Source organism: Neomonachus schauinslandi, chromosome 6 (assembly GCF_002201575.2).
Source record: "Neomonachus schauinslandi chromosome 6, ASM220157v2, whole genome shotgun sequence".
Classification (NCBI taxonomy): Eukaryota; Metazoa; Chordata; class Mammalia; order Carnivora; family Phocidae; genus Neomonachus; species Neomonachus schauinslandi.
Genome location: NC_058408.1, coordinates 105,672,409 through 105,688,652, shown reverse-complemented (window position 1 = coordinate 105,688,652; position 16,244 = coordinate 105,672,409). Strand labels below are relative to the sequence as shown.

The window sequence follows — 16,244 nt, the reverse complement described above, 5'->3', positions numbered from 1 at the left end:
TCATCAGAGCCCTGAGGCTTGTTCAAAGGCTTTACTGCAAAAATCCCGTCTCTAGCTCACCGCTCACCGCTCTGCCTTGCCCGGTGCACACACCTCTTCCCTCTGTAGTTCTTTTGGTTCCAAGGACAAAACATTGCATTCCTGCCGTTATCTTGTTTTCTTTGACCCACCCTCTGTGCGTGCAGTGCTTTTCTCCGTTCCCAAGATAGTCTTGGAGTCAGTTCTTCCTCTTAACTTGGTGTCACCTGTAGTCACAGGAAAAGCATGCCATCGGGGTAAGTGTAATCCTGAGATGGGACCTTATAAGCCATCTGGTTGAACCCCTTCCCCATACAGGCCAGGGAGCAGACTTCCAGAAAACAAACGACTTGCTCAGTGTGACCCAGCTACTCATGTGTGGACGAGAGCTGCTTCGGAAATGGGGTTTCTTGACCCAGAGGTTATACCGATGCCAGGCGGGTAATCTCCTTAGCTTAGAAAATACTCAAATTCAAACTGAACCATGGTGTGACGCAGTTGTGTGTCCAGCACTGAGTTAACAACATTAAGTGTTGGCCAAAAAGGGAGCACGGACTGCTTCTTGGCTTTGGTGACAGTGTAATTGCTCATAATTTTATGAATAACTTTTAGTAAGGGGGCAGTCACTGACTAAATTATTAAGGACCAAGCTTGAATACAGTCAGAACCCAAGAGCAGAACAGTTGGGCAAAAAGAACAAATAGTTCGTAGATGTTTAACTTATACTCTGTTGCTCTCTGCATGGAAGCCAGCATCATATTGGTAAAGATCTGGAGGAAATCCCCAGGCCCTATTTTAACCTGGGGGCATGTTGCTCCCTTGCTAAGCCTTTCCCCAGATGTCTTAAGGAGAGGCCAGCTGACTGGCTCCGAGTTCCTCTCTGTGCGTGGGTAAGTTTCCAGGGCAGGAGGGTGGTGGGAAGGTCAGGTGAGAGGCCAGGCAGAAATACCACGGACTAGACCCTGCTGACCACACCTGCCTGACCCCGCAGATCCGATTTCTAGTCCCTGACGTGGTGTTGGTTCTCAGTCTGGCGCTGACTGAAGATCAGTTGGTCTGACAGTAGTTTGGGGTTAGTAACAAACGGTCTGTCCTTCTTCCCCAGGCTCCACCTACAGCGTCTTGTCCATCATGCCCTCAGACTCAGAAAGCAGCAGTTCCCTCAGCAGTGTGGGTGAGTACCACCTGGGCACCCCTCCTTCCTGGAGGGCACCGGGCAGGTCGGGGGGGTGCTGGGTGTGAGCCGAGATAGCCCCAAGTCGGCCTCACCTGTCAGATCATTCATGGGGCCATCTTCTGTTGATTCCATTCCCACCTTCTCCCATCAGCAGCACGTCCTCCTAATGGAGGAGGGCAGGAATCTGGTGCTGGCAGGTCCTGGGGGAGGCTGCGTCTCACCATTCCTTTACTTTGTCAGGGCATGGGACTTCTCAGTGAGCTTCTTGTCTCCCCTGCCCCCGACCTGGTGCCTCAGTGACCACTGTCCATGAGAATGGCCCCTTTGGGGACTGTCCTTTGTAAGCAGGAACAGCCCCCTGGGCCTCCTGTTGCCTTGGGGACAGGAGTAGCCCGTCCATGTGTTTCCAGAAGCCCACAGCTGGTCCTGCTTTCCCTTCACTGAAGACTCCCAGCAGGAAGGTTGTCCTGGTCTCCCAGCCTTCCCACACCTCTGGTACCCATTCCTGCGTCACGTACCCTCTGTTTAACACCCTCCGTGCTGTTTCTCATGTCCCGATCTGACCCTGATGGATGGGTACACCTTCAGTGGAGAGTCCTGGAGTTTCTGTAGTCGGAAGGGCCCCCGGAGGTCATCCAGTCCAATTATTTTATCTCCTGCATATAGACAGATGGGGAAATTGATGCTCTTGCCAGGGACTCCAGACCCAGTTGGGGGCAGACCTTTCATGTGTTAAGTCGACAGACACTTACAGAGCCCCTCTGCTGGGCCAGAAGTGGGCTTGGAATGTGTGGGCACTGGGGCAGATGTGGTCCCAGTGCCTGTGGATCTCAGGGCCCACGGGGGAGACGGTTTTGTGAGTGAATACAGTGAGGGAGGTCAGCCCAGTGAGACTGGTAGCAGTAGGGAGGTAGGGCACTGTTCACTGGGGCTGCCGTGACGGAGTGGCTCATACAGCAGAACTGCATTCTCTTGCGGCTCTGGAGGCCCCAAGTCTGTTGGCATCGGGGCAGGGTCTGTCCCAGGCCTCTGTCCTTCCTCTCGCCGGGGTGCTGGCAGTGTTTGGACCGGATGTTCCGGACTTGTAGATGTGTCATCCCAGTCTCTGCCTTTGTCCTCACATGGTGTTCTCCCCGTGTGCGTGTCTGTCTTCACATCTCCTTTTTTCAAAGGGACACCCGTCCTACTCCAGGCTGACCTCGTCTTCACCTGATCGTCGGCAGAGACTGTGGTTTCCAATAAGGTCACATTCACGTTTATGAGGGGGTCAGGATTTCAACACTTTTGGGAGGACACAGTGAGGCCAGCATAGGTCCCTCATCCTTGTCCAGGGTTCAGGGAGGACACTTCTGGGACCACAGGTCAGAGCTTCAGTCTTTATTACTGTGTGCCACCTGCTGTGAGTCCGCCGGCCGAATGATAGGGTTGTTGGAATTTCGACCATGGGCCTGGCCCCCAGGAAGCCCCTGGGGGTGGGGCAGTCCGGATGGGTGGAGCGGCAACATGGGCTTTTGTAAAACCGAAGCGGTTGAACCCTGAGTGCACCTCTCTTGCCTCCCTCATGCTCACCCTTGGGGACAAGTGCAGTGATCTAACAGATAGCTGACAAACTCATCACGTCAACGCTTCGGGGATTAAAGTGGTACCTTTCTTAGGAACGTTTGCATTTTAGTCTCTCCAAAGAGAGAGGTGTTAACTTAAACCACAGCAATTATTGTTAATAGTGGAATTTTTAAGGAGGAGCAGGAAGATAGAGTTTATGCAGCTGGACCTTTGCATCTTCCGGAAGAAGCTTCATGTCAACCCCCCGCCGGTTGGTTCCATATGTACCTGAGGCTGGGTTCAGTCCTTGGGGGGGGGGTCAGCAGTGTCCCCAGATGCTAGTTGGCAAGCAAGCAGAAGGTAGGGCTGTGGGCTTCCTGTCGTAGGCTGAGCCATGGTTGTTGGTGCCCAGATCTTGAATGCTGACGGGTCTGGTTGCATCCCCTCGCGTCAGACCCTCTCCAGCTCACTGGGACCCAAGTCTTGCTTCTCTTGTTCTTATGCCAGCAGTTGACATCATCCTTGGGGTGAGTAGCCCCACGTTTCTGCAGGCTGACTTCAATGTCCTCGTGGCTGCATCAGCCAGGAGACCTTTGGCTGTAGCAATAGGAATACCTGCTCACCCCGCCCTAAACAACAGACAACTGCGTGCTCTCACATAGTAAGAGGCCGCTGAGGGTGGGCTGAGTACCCCGGGATGTGGCTCTGTGAGCCTCTGTGTGTGTCTGGCCCTCGGGCTGATGGCAGGGCATCTGTAGCCGCAGTTCCAGCTATCACATCTAGACCTGGTGGTGTCCGTGGCTGCACGGCCCCTTGTGGGAGCCACTAGCCACAGGTGGCTGTTCAAATTCAGATGAATGAAAATGAACTAAAACAAACACTTCTAGTTTCAACAGTAACACTCGCTACATTTCAGGTGCCCTCTGGCCACTTGTGACTAGCGGCTGCCATACTGGACAGAGCAGATAAAAGAACATCTGTCGTCACATGGTCCAGAGGATGAAGGGGGTCCTCTCGTGTCTCCTTGTCAGCAAGCAGCCTTCCGCAGACATTCCTCGGCAGGGTCTCCTCACAGTGACCGCGGCTGGATCACTAGTCTGGGCCCAAACCAGCGGCCCGTGCGGTATGGTCCCTGGACCAGCAGCACTCAGGCACTTGTTAGAGGTGCAGGTTCCTGAGCTCCGCCCCATACCTGCTACATCCAGAGCTCTGAGAGTGGGGTTCAGCATCTACATTTAACAGGCCTCCCGGGCTGAGATGGGCTGGCCCTGGCAAGGGCGCTGGAATGTCTGGCTGGCTTGGACCTGTCCCTTGGAGTGGAATGAGCGGTGGGATCAGCCCTGGGGAGCACTGCCGGCCTCCTGGAGGATTCCTCCTGGCTCAGTCTCACCTAATGACAGGCCATGCTCTTTCCCTGGTCAGATGGAGACTGGCTGTTACTGTTTGTTTGCGGTCTCTCTCCACGAAGCTAAGGAAAGGCAAGGCAAGAGCAATGTCTTACGATAAAAACATCACCTCCGTGGGACGCCTGGGTGGCTCAGTCGGTTAAGCATCTGCCTTCGGCTCAGGTCATGATCCCAGGGTCCTGGGGATTGAGCCCCGCATTGGGCTCCCTGCTCAGCAGGAAGCCTGCTTCTCCCTCTCCCACTCCCCCTGCTTGTGTTCCCTCTCTCGCTGTGTCTCTCTCTGTCAAATAAATAAATAGAATCTTTAAAAAAATAAATAAATAAAACAAAACAGCAATAAAACATCACCTCTGCTTTCCCACTTATGTCTCCTTAACAAACACCATTTGGGAAAAGAACGGCAAGTTACAGTCCACATAAGAGAAAATTGGTAGGGGAAGCCTTGGGTGTCGTGTCTTCTCTATGACAGCTGGTGCCTGGTTGACTGCCCTGGCTAGCATTAGGTCAGCGGGTAGCCTGTCCCCTTTCGGCTCTCAGCTTGACACGGCTAACAGCTCACCACACCGGTGCTAACCTAGAGACTTTCTGCTGACGCCTTTTTGAGCAGTTTTCATCAGCTGAGCGCGTGTGGCTTCCTGGAGGCCTCCCCCATCCCGTGCAGCCGTCCGTAGGTAACCCATCCTGTGGGTAGGCCTCATGGATCTGCCCCGGGAGCACACACTTATTTCAGGCAGTTGATACTTTTCTTCCCCATTCATCCTGACCTGATTTCTCATCTGGGACAACTGGGGAAGTTTTAAGGAGAACAGACATCCTTGGGTAGCATTTATAAAATGAGCTTTAAATTTTATGCAGATTGAAGCAACAGGAGAGGTTTCTTATTAAACAAAGAGGTCTCTTGGCTTGTTGGCAGGAGAAGCAGCTGGAGGGCTTCCTCTGTGTCCCATTCCTTGAAAATGCAGCTTCTGGTTGGCATGGGAAGGTGGGGTGAGTCATCATGCAGACAGGTTCTCACCCTGACTCCTTGGGCCCTGACCCTGCCTTTCCTGGGTCGGGGGCCTGTGTTCTCAGTTCCTCCAAAGAATGAGAGCACCTTCTTCTCTTGGAGCACGTGCTTAGTGCTTGTAGGGGTCACAGAGAGCCCTGGTCCCTGACCTCACAGTCCAGCCGGTGTCTCAGTCCGTCCGGGATGCCAAAACAGACCACCACCGACTGGGCCGCTGGGAAACAACAGACATTTATTGGTCACGCTTCTGGAGGCTGGGAGTCCAAGATTGAGGCAGATGCCGTGTCCGGCGAGGGCCCGCTTCAGGTTCACAGATGGCGTTTTCCTGCTGTGTCGTCACCTGGAGAAGCGGGGAGAGAGCTCTCTGGGGTCCTTTTATCAGGACACTAGTTCTGCTCATGTGGGACCCTCTCTCATGACCTAATCACTTCCCGAAGGCCCTGCCTCCTAATCCCACACCTTGGGGCTTGGTTGGGGTTTCAGCTGGGAGACACTGGCATTCAGACCATAGCACCGGAGGGCTAAGCGTCTGGCATTGCGCCCTGTGTAAAACAGAAGGAAACAAACAGCTCAGGGGAGGCAGCAGCTATTTCTGATGAGGGGCATCAGAGTAAGTTTCGTGGAGGAGGTGGGCCTTGTGTTGGGCCTTCTAGGAATGAAACTTCAGAAGTAGGAGCAGCGAGAAGGCAAGAGGCCGTCGCTGCCTCTGTTGGTTCGGGTTCCTGCAGAGCAGACCCTGAGTCGAGGCTGTGCTCCGAGAGCAAGTGTTTCACCCGAGAGCTGGGCGTGGCTGCCGCGGCTGCCCTCTCAGTCCTGGGAGGGCTGGGCCTCCGAGCTGTCCTGACTGACCCAGGGGTAGGGGTCCTCCCTGCATGTCATCAGTGGGCAGTAGCTACTGGACAGCCAGTAAAACAAGGGAGAAAAAAGCCACTCTGGCCAGCAGATGCAACTTTGGCCCAGGCCAGAGGTTATCAAACTTGAGCAGGCCTCAGAATCACCTGGACGGGAGTGCTGACTTCACTTCCCAGGTTTCTGAGTTAGGACGTCTGGCTGGCCTGAGACGTACCTTTCTCGCAAGTTCGTGACACTAGGTGCTTTCAGAAGCCCTGGTTCACGATGAGGGACTGTGTCTCTCCTGATGGCTGTGGCTCTCCTGGGCTGGAGATGAGGGTGGCTTGGTTTTGTGTTCTGCCACTGCTTTGCTTCTCCCCCGAGAGCCAGGGCCTGGAGGTAGCAAGGAAGCTGGGCACGGCCACTCCACCTGACTGCTTTTGGCCATGACCAGTTTTCTCCTTGGCTCTGGCACCATGGGCCCATAGGGCTCTGGAGCAGAGTTGCAATTGTCCAGCTGTAAATGAGACAGAGGGGGAGGCCTTCAGCTGGCGTGTGGTGGCAAGGGAGCTAAGGACAAAGGGGCTTCTGGCCAAGATCACCCAGCTGCCAAGCAGTTCGCTGAGCCTCAGTGGTCTGTGGAGGTGGCCACACCAGCCATGGCGACTGGGAGGCAGAGCCAGGACTCATGTGTGAAAGGGGCCTGCCCTGTCTCCCTGCCAGACTCTGCTCCTGCTGTCCCTGTCACACCAAGGCCCGGTGAGTGACGGCTCCAAAATCCAGGGCCTGTGCCTGCTCTCCTGGCATCTCTAAAGCACCTCCATTGTAATGCAGTCCCTTACCCCTCGGACCCCATCCTGGACACAGGAAGAAAGAAATCTGCCTTCTTGACTGGGTTCCAGATTGGAAAGAGGAAGGAGTGAAGTCGGGGAGAGTGGACAGTTGCATTTGAATCCAAAAGAGCAACTATGCAGGCATAGGCAAGCTGAGGGAAAGACGTTTACGGTTTCTGTGGACAACTCACTTGATGTGAGTTCTTATTTTCTTGTTCATTAAGATGACTGCTGTACCTGCAGTGACTGAGGGGGTGGGGAGGGCTGATGGTCCACAACTCCAGCAACCACACCGCTCCTGGGAGGGTGGCTTCCATTTGGGACACCGCAGGTTTGGTTGTTAGCATAAGTTTTTAAGAAGTCATGTCACCGAGGTATACATTGCACATAGTAAAATCTCTCCTTTTTATATAGTTCAGTGAGTTTTGACAAACACACATGGTCATGTAATCACTGGCACAAGAAGATACAGGACAGGGGCGCCTGGGTGGCTCAGTCGTTAAGCGTCTGCCTTCGGCTCAGGTCATGATCCCAGGGTCCTGGGATCGAGCCCCTCATCGGGCTCCCTGCTCAGTGGGAAGCCTGCTTCTCCCTCTCCCACTCCCCCTGCTTGTGTTTCCTCTCTCGCGGTCTGTCAAATAAAAAAAAAAAAAAAAAGATTGAGGACCATTCCCTCACCCTAAAACATTCCCTTCTGTGACTTTGTACTCAGCCTTTCTTCCCTCCACCCCCAGTCCCTAGCAACCATTCATCTCTTTTTCTGCCCTATGTTTTCGTCTTTTCCCAAATGTCCTATAGATGGAATCATATAGTGTATACAGCCTTTTGAATCTGGCTGCCTTCACTCAGCAGAGGGCCTTCAGATCCCCCAGTTCTCGCGGGTCCTGGTTTGTCCAGTGGCCATTCCCTTTTCTTGCTGAGTAGTATTCCTTTGGAGGAAGGGAACGTTGCTATTTATACATTCACCACCTGCTTTAAGTAGTTGTGTGCTGGTGTTTGTGTGCACTTAACTTTTCTTTCCTCTTGTGTAAATACCCAGGAGTGGGATTACCGGGTGGTAGGGTAAATGCATGTGTGACTTTATAACAGATGGCCAGGGGTGCCTGCCGGCTCAGTAGGTAGAATATGTGACTCTTGATCTCGGGGTTGTAGGTTCGAGCCCCACATTTGGTGCAGAGATTATTTTAAAAAGGGGGGGGGACTGCCAAAGTGTTCTCTAAAGTGGCCGTGTCATTTCATATTCCCACCTGCGATGCTTGGGAATTCTAGTTTCTCTGCCCCCCCTGCTAGCGTTTGGTGTTGTCGCCTCTTAACTGTGGCTGTTTTGATAGTGATAAATGGACGTGACAGTTGTCTTCAAATGCTTGCAGGTCTGTTGTGTAGAAGAGGAGTTATGGTTGTAGGTACCTTGTGGCCCTTAGGAGGACATCTAGGTCAGTGGGGGAAATAGAGGGAGACGGATTCAAACTCTATACAGAGAATAATTTTATGGGGAGATATTAGCTGGGCTTTGCTGTAAAGTAGTGAGCTCCCTCACCGTGGAGGAGTTCCAACAGTCTTGGTGGCCATTTGGGGGATTCTGGCAACCAATTTGGATGGGAGGGCTGCATCATCTTCAAAATGTCTTTCAACCTTGAGGTGCAACCAAAAAAAGAAACCTTTATTTTTAAGATTTTATTTATCTATATGAGAGACAGAGAGAGCACAAACAGGGGAAGGGACAGGGGGAGAAGCAAGGCTCCCTGCTGAGCACGGAGCAATGTGGGGCTCAATTTCAGGACCCTGAGATCGTGACCTGAGCTGAATGGATGCTTAGCCGACTAAGCCACCCAGGCACCCAGAGAAACTTTATTTTTAGTCGACTGGGAATGGAGAGGATTTTCTGCAACATTTGCCATTAATTTGGCATGTCCAGGCTTAGCCCATCTTGGGATTCTTCTTGAGATGTCCTGTGGCCCTGCTCTGCCCTCCACCTTCCTGACTGTGACTGATAGGCATCCAGGCAGCATGTCCCCCTAAGTCAGACAGTCTGCTGTCTGATGGCTTCTCTGACCTGGCTGGCCTTCTGTTTTGTGTATCTCATGCATGTTCAAACCTTGGAGCACTACCTGTCGGGAGGCAGTGTAGTGTCGTGGTTGAGGCCCTGGCTCTGGAGTTGGAGCCACGTTTGCCTGGGGGTGCACTGTGTACCTGGCGGTGCAGTCTTTGTGGATGTCAGTTTCTCCTGGGATGATCACAGCACATCCCTGGGAGGGTGCTGTGGGCATGAATCAGGTAAGGACAGGGTGCCCTTAGCACAGAACCCACTTAGCAGAGGGCCTTCAGATCCCCCAGTTCTCGCGGGTCCTGGTTTGTCCAGTGGCCATTCCCTTATGCTGGGCAACGTCCACGCATTTCATTGTCTGAATGGTCAGCTCCCCTCAGGTCCTCACGTGTGCAGAGCAGGTGTCCTCATCCTGCTGGAGGCTGGGACAGGAGGCCGTGGCTGTGTGTGGCGACAGATCTGATGACCCCGATTTCAGTCCTGCTGCTTCTCTCTCCATCTTCCTCAGAAGCCAAAGAAGGGATGCATCTTTCTGTTGCCTTGTTCCCCAAATGGGGTGAGAATTCTTTATCTCCCTGGAGGCACGTTGCTGAGCCTGGTGGTGCTTTTCATTTCTGAAACTCTCGAGTTGATGTTTCTGTGATAACTTCTTGGACTTGATTAGAGAGCACAGAGCACCTGTTCTTGGAGCATGGCGTGGTGTCCCTGAGGTCCTTTCAGGAGGCCGGTGAGGTCAAAACTGCTTTCATAATGATTCTAAGATGTCACTTGCCTTTTCCACTGTCATCCTCACACAGACTTTGCTGTCGAGCAGACTTTTCTACAGGTTCATCCATCCTGTGTGTGATACTGCACAGATAAGGGACTGTAGCTATCTCTATGAAGCCAGACATCAATAGCATTATAAAGATGCAAAGCGATGCCACTTTTTTTTTTAAGTAGGCTTTACACCCAACATGGGAGCCAAGGCGAGACTTGAACTCAGGACCCTGAGATCAAGACCTGAGCTGAGATCAAGAGTCAGAAGCTTAATTGACTGAGCCACGCAGGCGCCCCGATGCCACTCTTCTTGCTACATTTTTTTTGTTTTGTAATGGAAAGTGTAGTTAATTTTTCATAAAAAAAAATCTTATGTCAACATGGGATGGATTTTCAGTTATTTTAAAATTCATAGATATTTATTTTTTATTTTTAAAGATTTTATTTATTTATTTGACAGGGAGAGACACAGCGAGAGAGGGAACACAAGCAGGGGGACTGGGAGGGGGAGAAGCAGGCTTCCCGCGGAGCAGGGAACCCGATGCGGGGCTCGATTCCAGGACCCTGGGATCGTGACCTGAGCCGAAGGCAGACACTTAATGACTGAGCCACCCAGGCACCCCAATTCATAGATATTTTTTAAAAAAATTTTGTTTTAAGATTTATTTATTTATTCGAGAGAGCGAGAATGAGAGAGAGAGAGAGAGTACATGAGAGGGGGGGAGGGTCAGAGGGAGAAGCAGGCTCCTCGCTGAGCAGGGAGCCCGATGCGGAACTTGATCCAGGGACTCCAGGATCATGACCTGAGCCGAAGGCAGTCGCTTAACCAACTGAGCCACCCAGGCACCCGATATTTAAAAATTTTTAGTTTTAATTTCTAATCCGGTGGTGATCATTAGAGAGTTATAACCCATGTAAACAAAGCTCTTGGGAGTCCCCAGTCATTTTTAAGATCGTAAAGTGGTCCTAAGCTCAGAAAGTTTGCGAACCTTCAGGTGAAGACCTTGGGCTCTGGGGTCAGGTAGATGGAGGGGGATCCAAAACTCAGTGCTGTCATTTACTGGCTCTGTGACCTAGACAGTTCATTTAATCTTGATACGTTTTTGTTTCCTGCTGTGTAAAATGGGAATAACAGCAGCAACTTCCTTAAGAGGATGGGATGCGTTTCAGAAACCGCCAGGTAGGAAGTGAGGACCAGTCATGGCTGTTTGGGGGGCAGTGAGGCACGGAGGTGGAGAGCGTGTGCTCTCGATGCAGGTGCCTGGGCTCTCATCCTGGGCATCACTGGCTCTTCATGCAGGTTTGAGTCCACTCCCTGATCTTGCTGGGCCTCCGTTTTCTCAGCTGTAGAACGGGGATAACGACGTGAGTGCCCACCTGGGTGTGGGAGATTAACCCCTGGGACCTCTGTTGCCTGCTGCTTTGTGGCTCGTGGTGACTCTGAACACTGAGGTCCCCCCTTTCCAGGTGCTCCTTGTCTTTTCATCCCACTCTCTTGGGTTTGTCTGTCCCACATGGATCGTTGCCCCTAAAGTTGGTTAGAGGGTGACTCACAAGCATCAGCGAGAGGGGCATCCGACACACGTCCAGAGGAAGCCTCACTTGTCAGAGCACCGGCTAAGTTATTGCAGGTTGGATGACGGTGTAGATCTGGCTCTGGGTTAAGGCTCTTACAAGTGACTTCGTTTGCCAGAAGAGGATGTGACAGAGCCTACACAGCTGTAACCAGCTGCTTTCCAGAACTCCGGGAGCAGGGGTGAGGGTCCAGGGTCTTTTGGGGAGAGGCGAAGGAAGGCTTCTTAGGCTGTGGAGTAGAACTATGTGGGGGCGGGGGAGATGCTTGTGGGCCCCACCTCAGAGGGCATTCTGACCCAGAGGCCTGGCCCGGAGCCCAGTAGTCCCAGCTGTTACGGTGGTGGTGGCGGCGGTTCTATAATAACATGCACTTTTGGGGTTGGGGGGCCCGATTCAGTGGTTGGGGTTCCCATTGGGGTTCCCAGCGTTTCAACGCTGAACTGAGAGGTGGGAGCTCCTACTTCACACCGTGGTCTAGCCTGTCCCCCCAAAGTATCAAAGTCCCCAACTTCCCTGGCGCTCCTGGAGGATGCGAGACCATACCTGAGTGCCCATCTTTTGTTTTGGGGGACGCTTGGCTTGCACAAGCAGTCAGCCAAAAGGATCAGGTGGGGGGCTGGTGGTCAAGATGGCCCAGGGTCAGAAGACCCTGCATCTTGCCCTTTGTACATTCTAGGGCTGCAGGGGAGACAGACATTGTGTTCCCTGGGGTGAATCGGCCTCCCGGGTCACATTCATAAAATGAGATGGCTGCTGTGAGTTCCTGTGACCCTACCTAGGATCTCTCAGGGTTAGCGTGGATATCCCGGGTGAATGTGTGGACAGAGTTAAAGATAAAAGCACCACGGATTTTGTCTCTGTTTCCTGGACATTTGAGTGAGATGCTTTCTTCTTAAAAGGATTTGGATCTCGTCAGAGGTACTGCTGGTGGTCACTGTTGCTGCTGGTTCTTAGTAATCGCATAAGGCATGGGGTTTCCTTTGGGAGAGTCCTGGGCACAGGTGATGAGGGCCTGATAAGGACTGGGCAGCCAGAGGCCTGAGGACTTGGCCTGCATCACGTCACACTGACCTTAGCCGTGGGCGGCTCTCCCTGAGAGCCTTCTCTGAGCCCACAGCCCTGGGCCGCTGGGGCAGGTCCTCTGGACATTTGGAGAGGCTCGAGAAGGGGGCTGTGTAGTGTGTTCAGCCCTGGTTGGGATGGGGGTGGGAACAGAGCCCCTGGGCCCCAGCTTCAGAGCCAGCTGCCTTGGGCCTCAGAAGCTTCACTAGGTCCCGCCTGTCCCTTCCTCCTCAAGCCGTGTATTCCATTCTCTTAGATTGGCCTCTCCATGCCCAGGGGTTGGGAATAGCTGCTGTTTCCAGACCAGGCAGAGATGCGCAGATCAGGGCCCAAAGGGTTCCATCTTGGAGGTGTCACAGCCGGGCTGGGAAGAGAGTAGGGGTCTCCAGTCAGGGCGAGCAGAATGGGTGGGTATTGCTGGGGTGCTGGAGCAGACAGCCTGGGCTTAGGTCTCCGTTCCCCCTTTACTCCTGACTTGGTGTTATCTGAAAGACAGATGCTAGCAGGACCCCCCTGGTAGGGTTGTTGGGCGCAGCTGATGCAGGCCAAGGGCTAGGAACAGTGCCTGGCACACCTAGCGAGTGCTATCTAAATGCCAGTTCACTTTATTACTGATTTTCCCCTGCCAGGTACCACCGGGAAGGCTCCATCCCCGCCACCCCTCCTCACGGATCGGCAGGTGAACGAGAAGGTGGAGAACCTCTCCATCCAGCTGCGGCTGATGACCCGAGAGAGGAATGAACTGCGGAAGCGCCTGGCCTTCGCAACCCATGGGACGACCTTTGATAAGAGGTAGTGATGCACCTGCCTCCCTGGCCAGACCCGATGGACCAGGGCTATTGTCCCGCTGCCATCATGCCAGCCCCTCCCCCTCAGACACTCATCCTTAGCTCCCGGGGGTCCATGCTACGCTGCTAGGGTGTCCCTTTGCCTCACTGCCCCCATTGCTTGGAAACGCCCTCCCTGCAGCCCTGCATGGGGGGAGGGGACACAGGTCGGTTATGCTTCCTCCAAGCCACATAGGAGCCCGTGGCCTGAGTCACACGACGCAGAGACTGAGAAGTGTGGGTGTGTCTGTCATATACTCGTCCTCTGCAGGTGGTTTGGTGGGCGGTTTTGGCAGCAGCTGGTAGGGCTTGGTCCTATGTTGGTGCCTCGTCATGGGTTGGTTGGGTGGCCTTGGGCTCGTCACTGCCTCTCTCGAGGCCTCTGCCTTCCAGCACCAGGGCAATATACTTCTTCGCTGTCTTGTCTGCGGCCCCTTCCTGATGGAGATAGTTGTCCCCGTGCTGAGCCCTCGACCGGTCTGGCTGTGTGCAGGCACGTGTGTGCACGTCTGTGTGTGTGTGTGCACGCACACATCTGTGTGTGTGTGCACGTCTCTGTGTGTGTGCACGTCTATGTGTGCACGTCTGTGTGCGTGTGTGCATGTCTGTGTGTGCACGTCTGTGTGTGCACGTCTGTGTCTATGTGTGTGCATGTCTGTGTGTGCATGTCTGTGTGTGTGCACGTCTGTATTTTTGTGTGCATGTCTGTGTGTGTGTGTGTGTGTACGTACGTCTGTGTGTCTGCATGTGCCTCTCCTCACTGCTAGTTACGTGTTCCCATGTTCATTGTTCCCTGCCACGTGTGTGTTTTAGGAGGGTATATTCCACCTGGCTTCTATGTGGTTTTGGAGAAAATCTTTGATCACTTCTTTTGTTGGCATTTAGAGGTGGATACCAAGTCCATGGTGGGGGTGAAGGGAAGGTCTTTCCCCACCTGCCCCATCCAGGAGGGCTTCATGGAAGAGGAGGGATAGAGTCTGATTTGTCCTTCTAGGAGGTGCTGGTAGGGGTTCTGAGGGGAGGGGGATTGCCTTTAGGAGCATCAGGCGTGTGAGTGCCTCATCCTGAGGAAGTTCCTCTGGGGTGATGTCAGGCCTGCAAAGGTGGTCCCCTGAGGTTGCTTTGATGAAGATCTGGTCCTCAGCACAGAGGCAGGGCCCGTGGAGACATGGTGTGCTAGAGTGCCTGTTGTCCAATGCCTGCCTCGTGTCCCCGAGGCAGAGCGAGGGGTCCCCCAGAGACTGACGGCTGGCCGAGCCTGCAGCGTTTGCTGTCCAGCTGCCCACAGAGCAGGGTTACCAAGGCCAGCTGGAGGCCTGGTTCTCACCCTGGAACATGCACCGGAATCAGCAGAGGGCTTGTTAAAGCTCAGGTTGCTGGTTAGCCCTCCCTCCCACGTGTCTGATTCAGGAGTTCTGGGGCTGACCTGAGGATTTGCACTTCTGACACATTCCCAGGTGAAACTAATGCTGCAGGTCTGGGAACCCCACTCTGAGAAGCAGTGCTCTGGGCCAGTGTCCTCACCAGTGGCTGCACACCAGAACCTCCACCCTGGTGTCTGGGTCATACCCCCAAGGATGCTCATGTAACTGGACTGGGCCTTGGTGTTTTGATTATCCCAAGATTGACAGTCGCTTTCCTAAAAAGAGGAGAAGCTTCCTCACAGGTTTCTGGGGGGCCCACTGTGGGTGAAGGCCTGCTGCACGGCCTCCCTGGGAGCTGCTAGAGAATAAGACAGTATCTTCTGAGCTCTCCAGGCCCGAGCAAGGAGCCCATGCAGCCATGGCCCTCCATGCCAGGGATCCTCTGGGTCTGGGGAGGCCAGGATGTCTGAGTTGAACAAGTGCCAGGTGGTTGGGGTGCATAGGAGACCAGTATCCGGAGACACTGGGCTGGAGGCTCCCCGGGCAGAGACATCCCCTGTCCGAGTGATCCCAGGGCCTGTGTTCACTGCCGCTCTCTGGGTCAGGCCCTACCACAGGCTGAATCCTGACTATGAGAGGCTGAAGATCCAGTGCGTGCGGGCCATGTCGGACCTGCAGAGCCTGCAGAAGCAGCACACCAATGCCTTGAAGAGGTGCGAGGAGGTGGCCAAGGAGACCGACTTCTACCAGTGAGTGGGACTGCTGCATGGCACTTAGTGGGCCTTCAGCAAGTGGGGTTGGGTCTTTGGGTCTCAGTTTTTCTAAGTGCAGGCTGAGATGTGAACTCTTCACACCAGCTAGTGACAGCTTCGGAAGCAGAGCTGGTAGGAAAGGGATCAAAAATTAGGCGGTAGGGTCTATGGCCATACCACCCTGAACGCGCCCGATCTCATCTGATCTTGGAAGCTAAGCAGGGTCGGGCCTGGTTAGTACTTGGATGGGAAAATTAGGCAGTAGGCCAGGCAGATGGCTGGCCTCCTGGGTCACTGTCCAAGGGCTTTGCTGCAGCTTCTGCGGTAGGAGAGGTGGATGGGCCTGTTCCCCTTTGGTCTCCTGGGGCCCCTCTGAGGGTACTGACCTGCCTTACCTGCCCACCTGCTGACCTTTGCCCAGGCCTCAGTCCTCAGAGGTGCCAGGCCTGTACCAGGTAAGGGCTCGTCTCCTTGCCTTGGCCTTCATACGTGTGCCCTTTGCTATGAGGTTTTTAAAGATGGTTTGGTTCCTTCTGGCATTTGGCTGATACCGAGTTTTGGCCTGTCTCTGAGTGCTGCTGTCCTGGTTGCTGTGGGCTCCCATCGGGTGTACTGGGTCTACTGGGCCTGGAGGGGCTGCAGAAGGGGGCTGGCGGGGGTTGGAGGCTGGCTGCCGTTCACTGTGTGTATGGGGGTTGTAGCACACTCCATAGCCGGCTCCTGAGCGACCAGACCCAGCTGAAGGATGACGTGGACATGCTGAGGCGGGAGAACGGACAGCTGCTGCGGGAACGTAACCTGCTGCAGCAGTCGTGGGAGGACATGAAGCGGCTTCATGAGGAGGACCAGAAGGAGATCGGTGACCTCCGGGCCCAACAGCAGCAGGTAGAGCCGGGCAGGGTGGCAAGGGGCAGACCAAGGTTGTGCATCCTCCTACCCGCTCATCCATCTACTCATCATCCATCCTCCCACCTCCATCCATCCTCCCACCCATCATCCATCCTCCCACCCACCATCCATCCTTCCATCCATCATCCATCCTTCCATC

The 16,244-nt window shown here is 54.0% G+C and overlaps 1 protein-coding gene across 6 annotated transcripts in view; it reads left to right on the top strand.

The window, feature by feature from the left end:
* DLG5 (discs large MAGUK scaffold protein 5) overlaps window positions 1-16,244 on the top strand; it is a 213,866-nt gene that overhangs the window by 49,404 nt on the left and 148,218 nt on the right. For all 6 annotated transcript variants that reach the window (XM_021700052.1, XM_021700051.1, XM_021700049.1 and 3 more), the window contains exons 2-5: window positions 1,124-1,192; window positions 12,883-13,045; window positions 15,050-15,193; window positions 15,898-16,081. In XM_021700052.1, coding sequence (XP_021555727.1) covers window positions 1,124-1,192; window positions 12,883-13,045; window positions 15,050-15,193; window positions 15,898-16,081 — 560 coding nt within the window. The remainder of the gene's footprint in view (window positions 1-1,123; window positions 1,193-12,882; window positions 13,046-15,049; window positions 15,194-15,897; window positions 16,082-16,244) is intronic.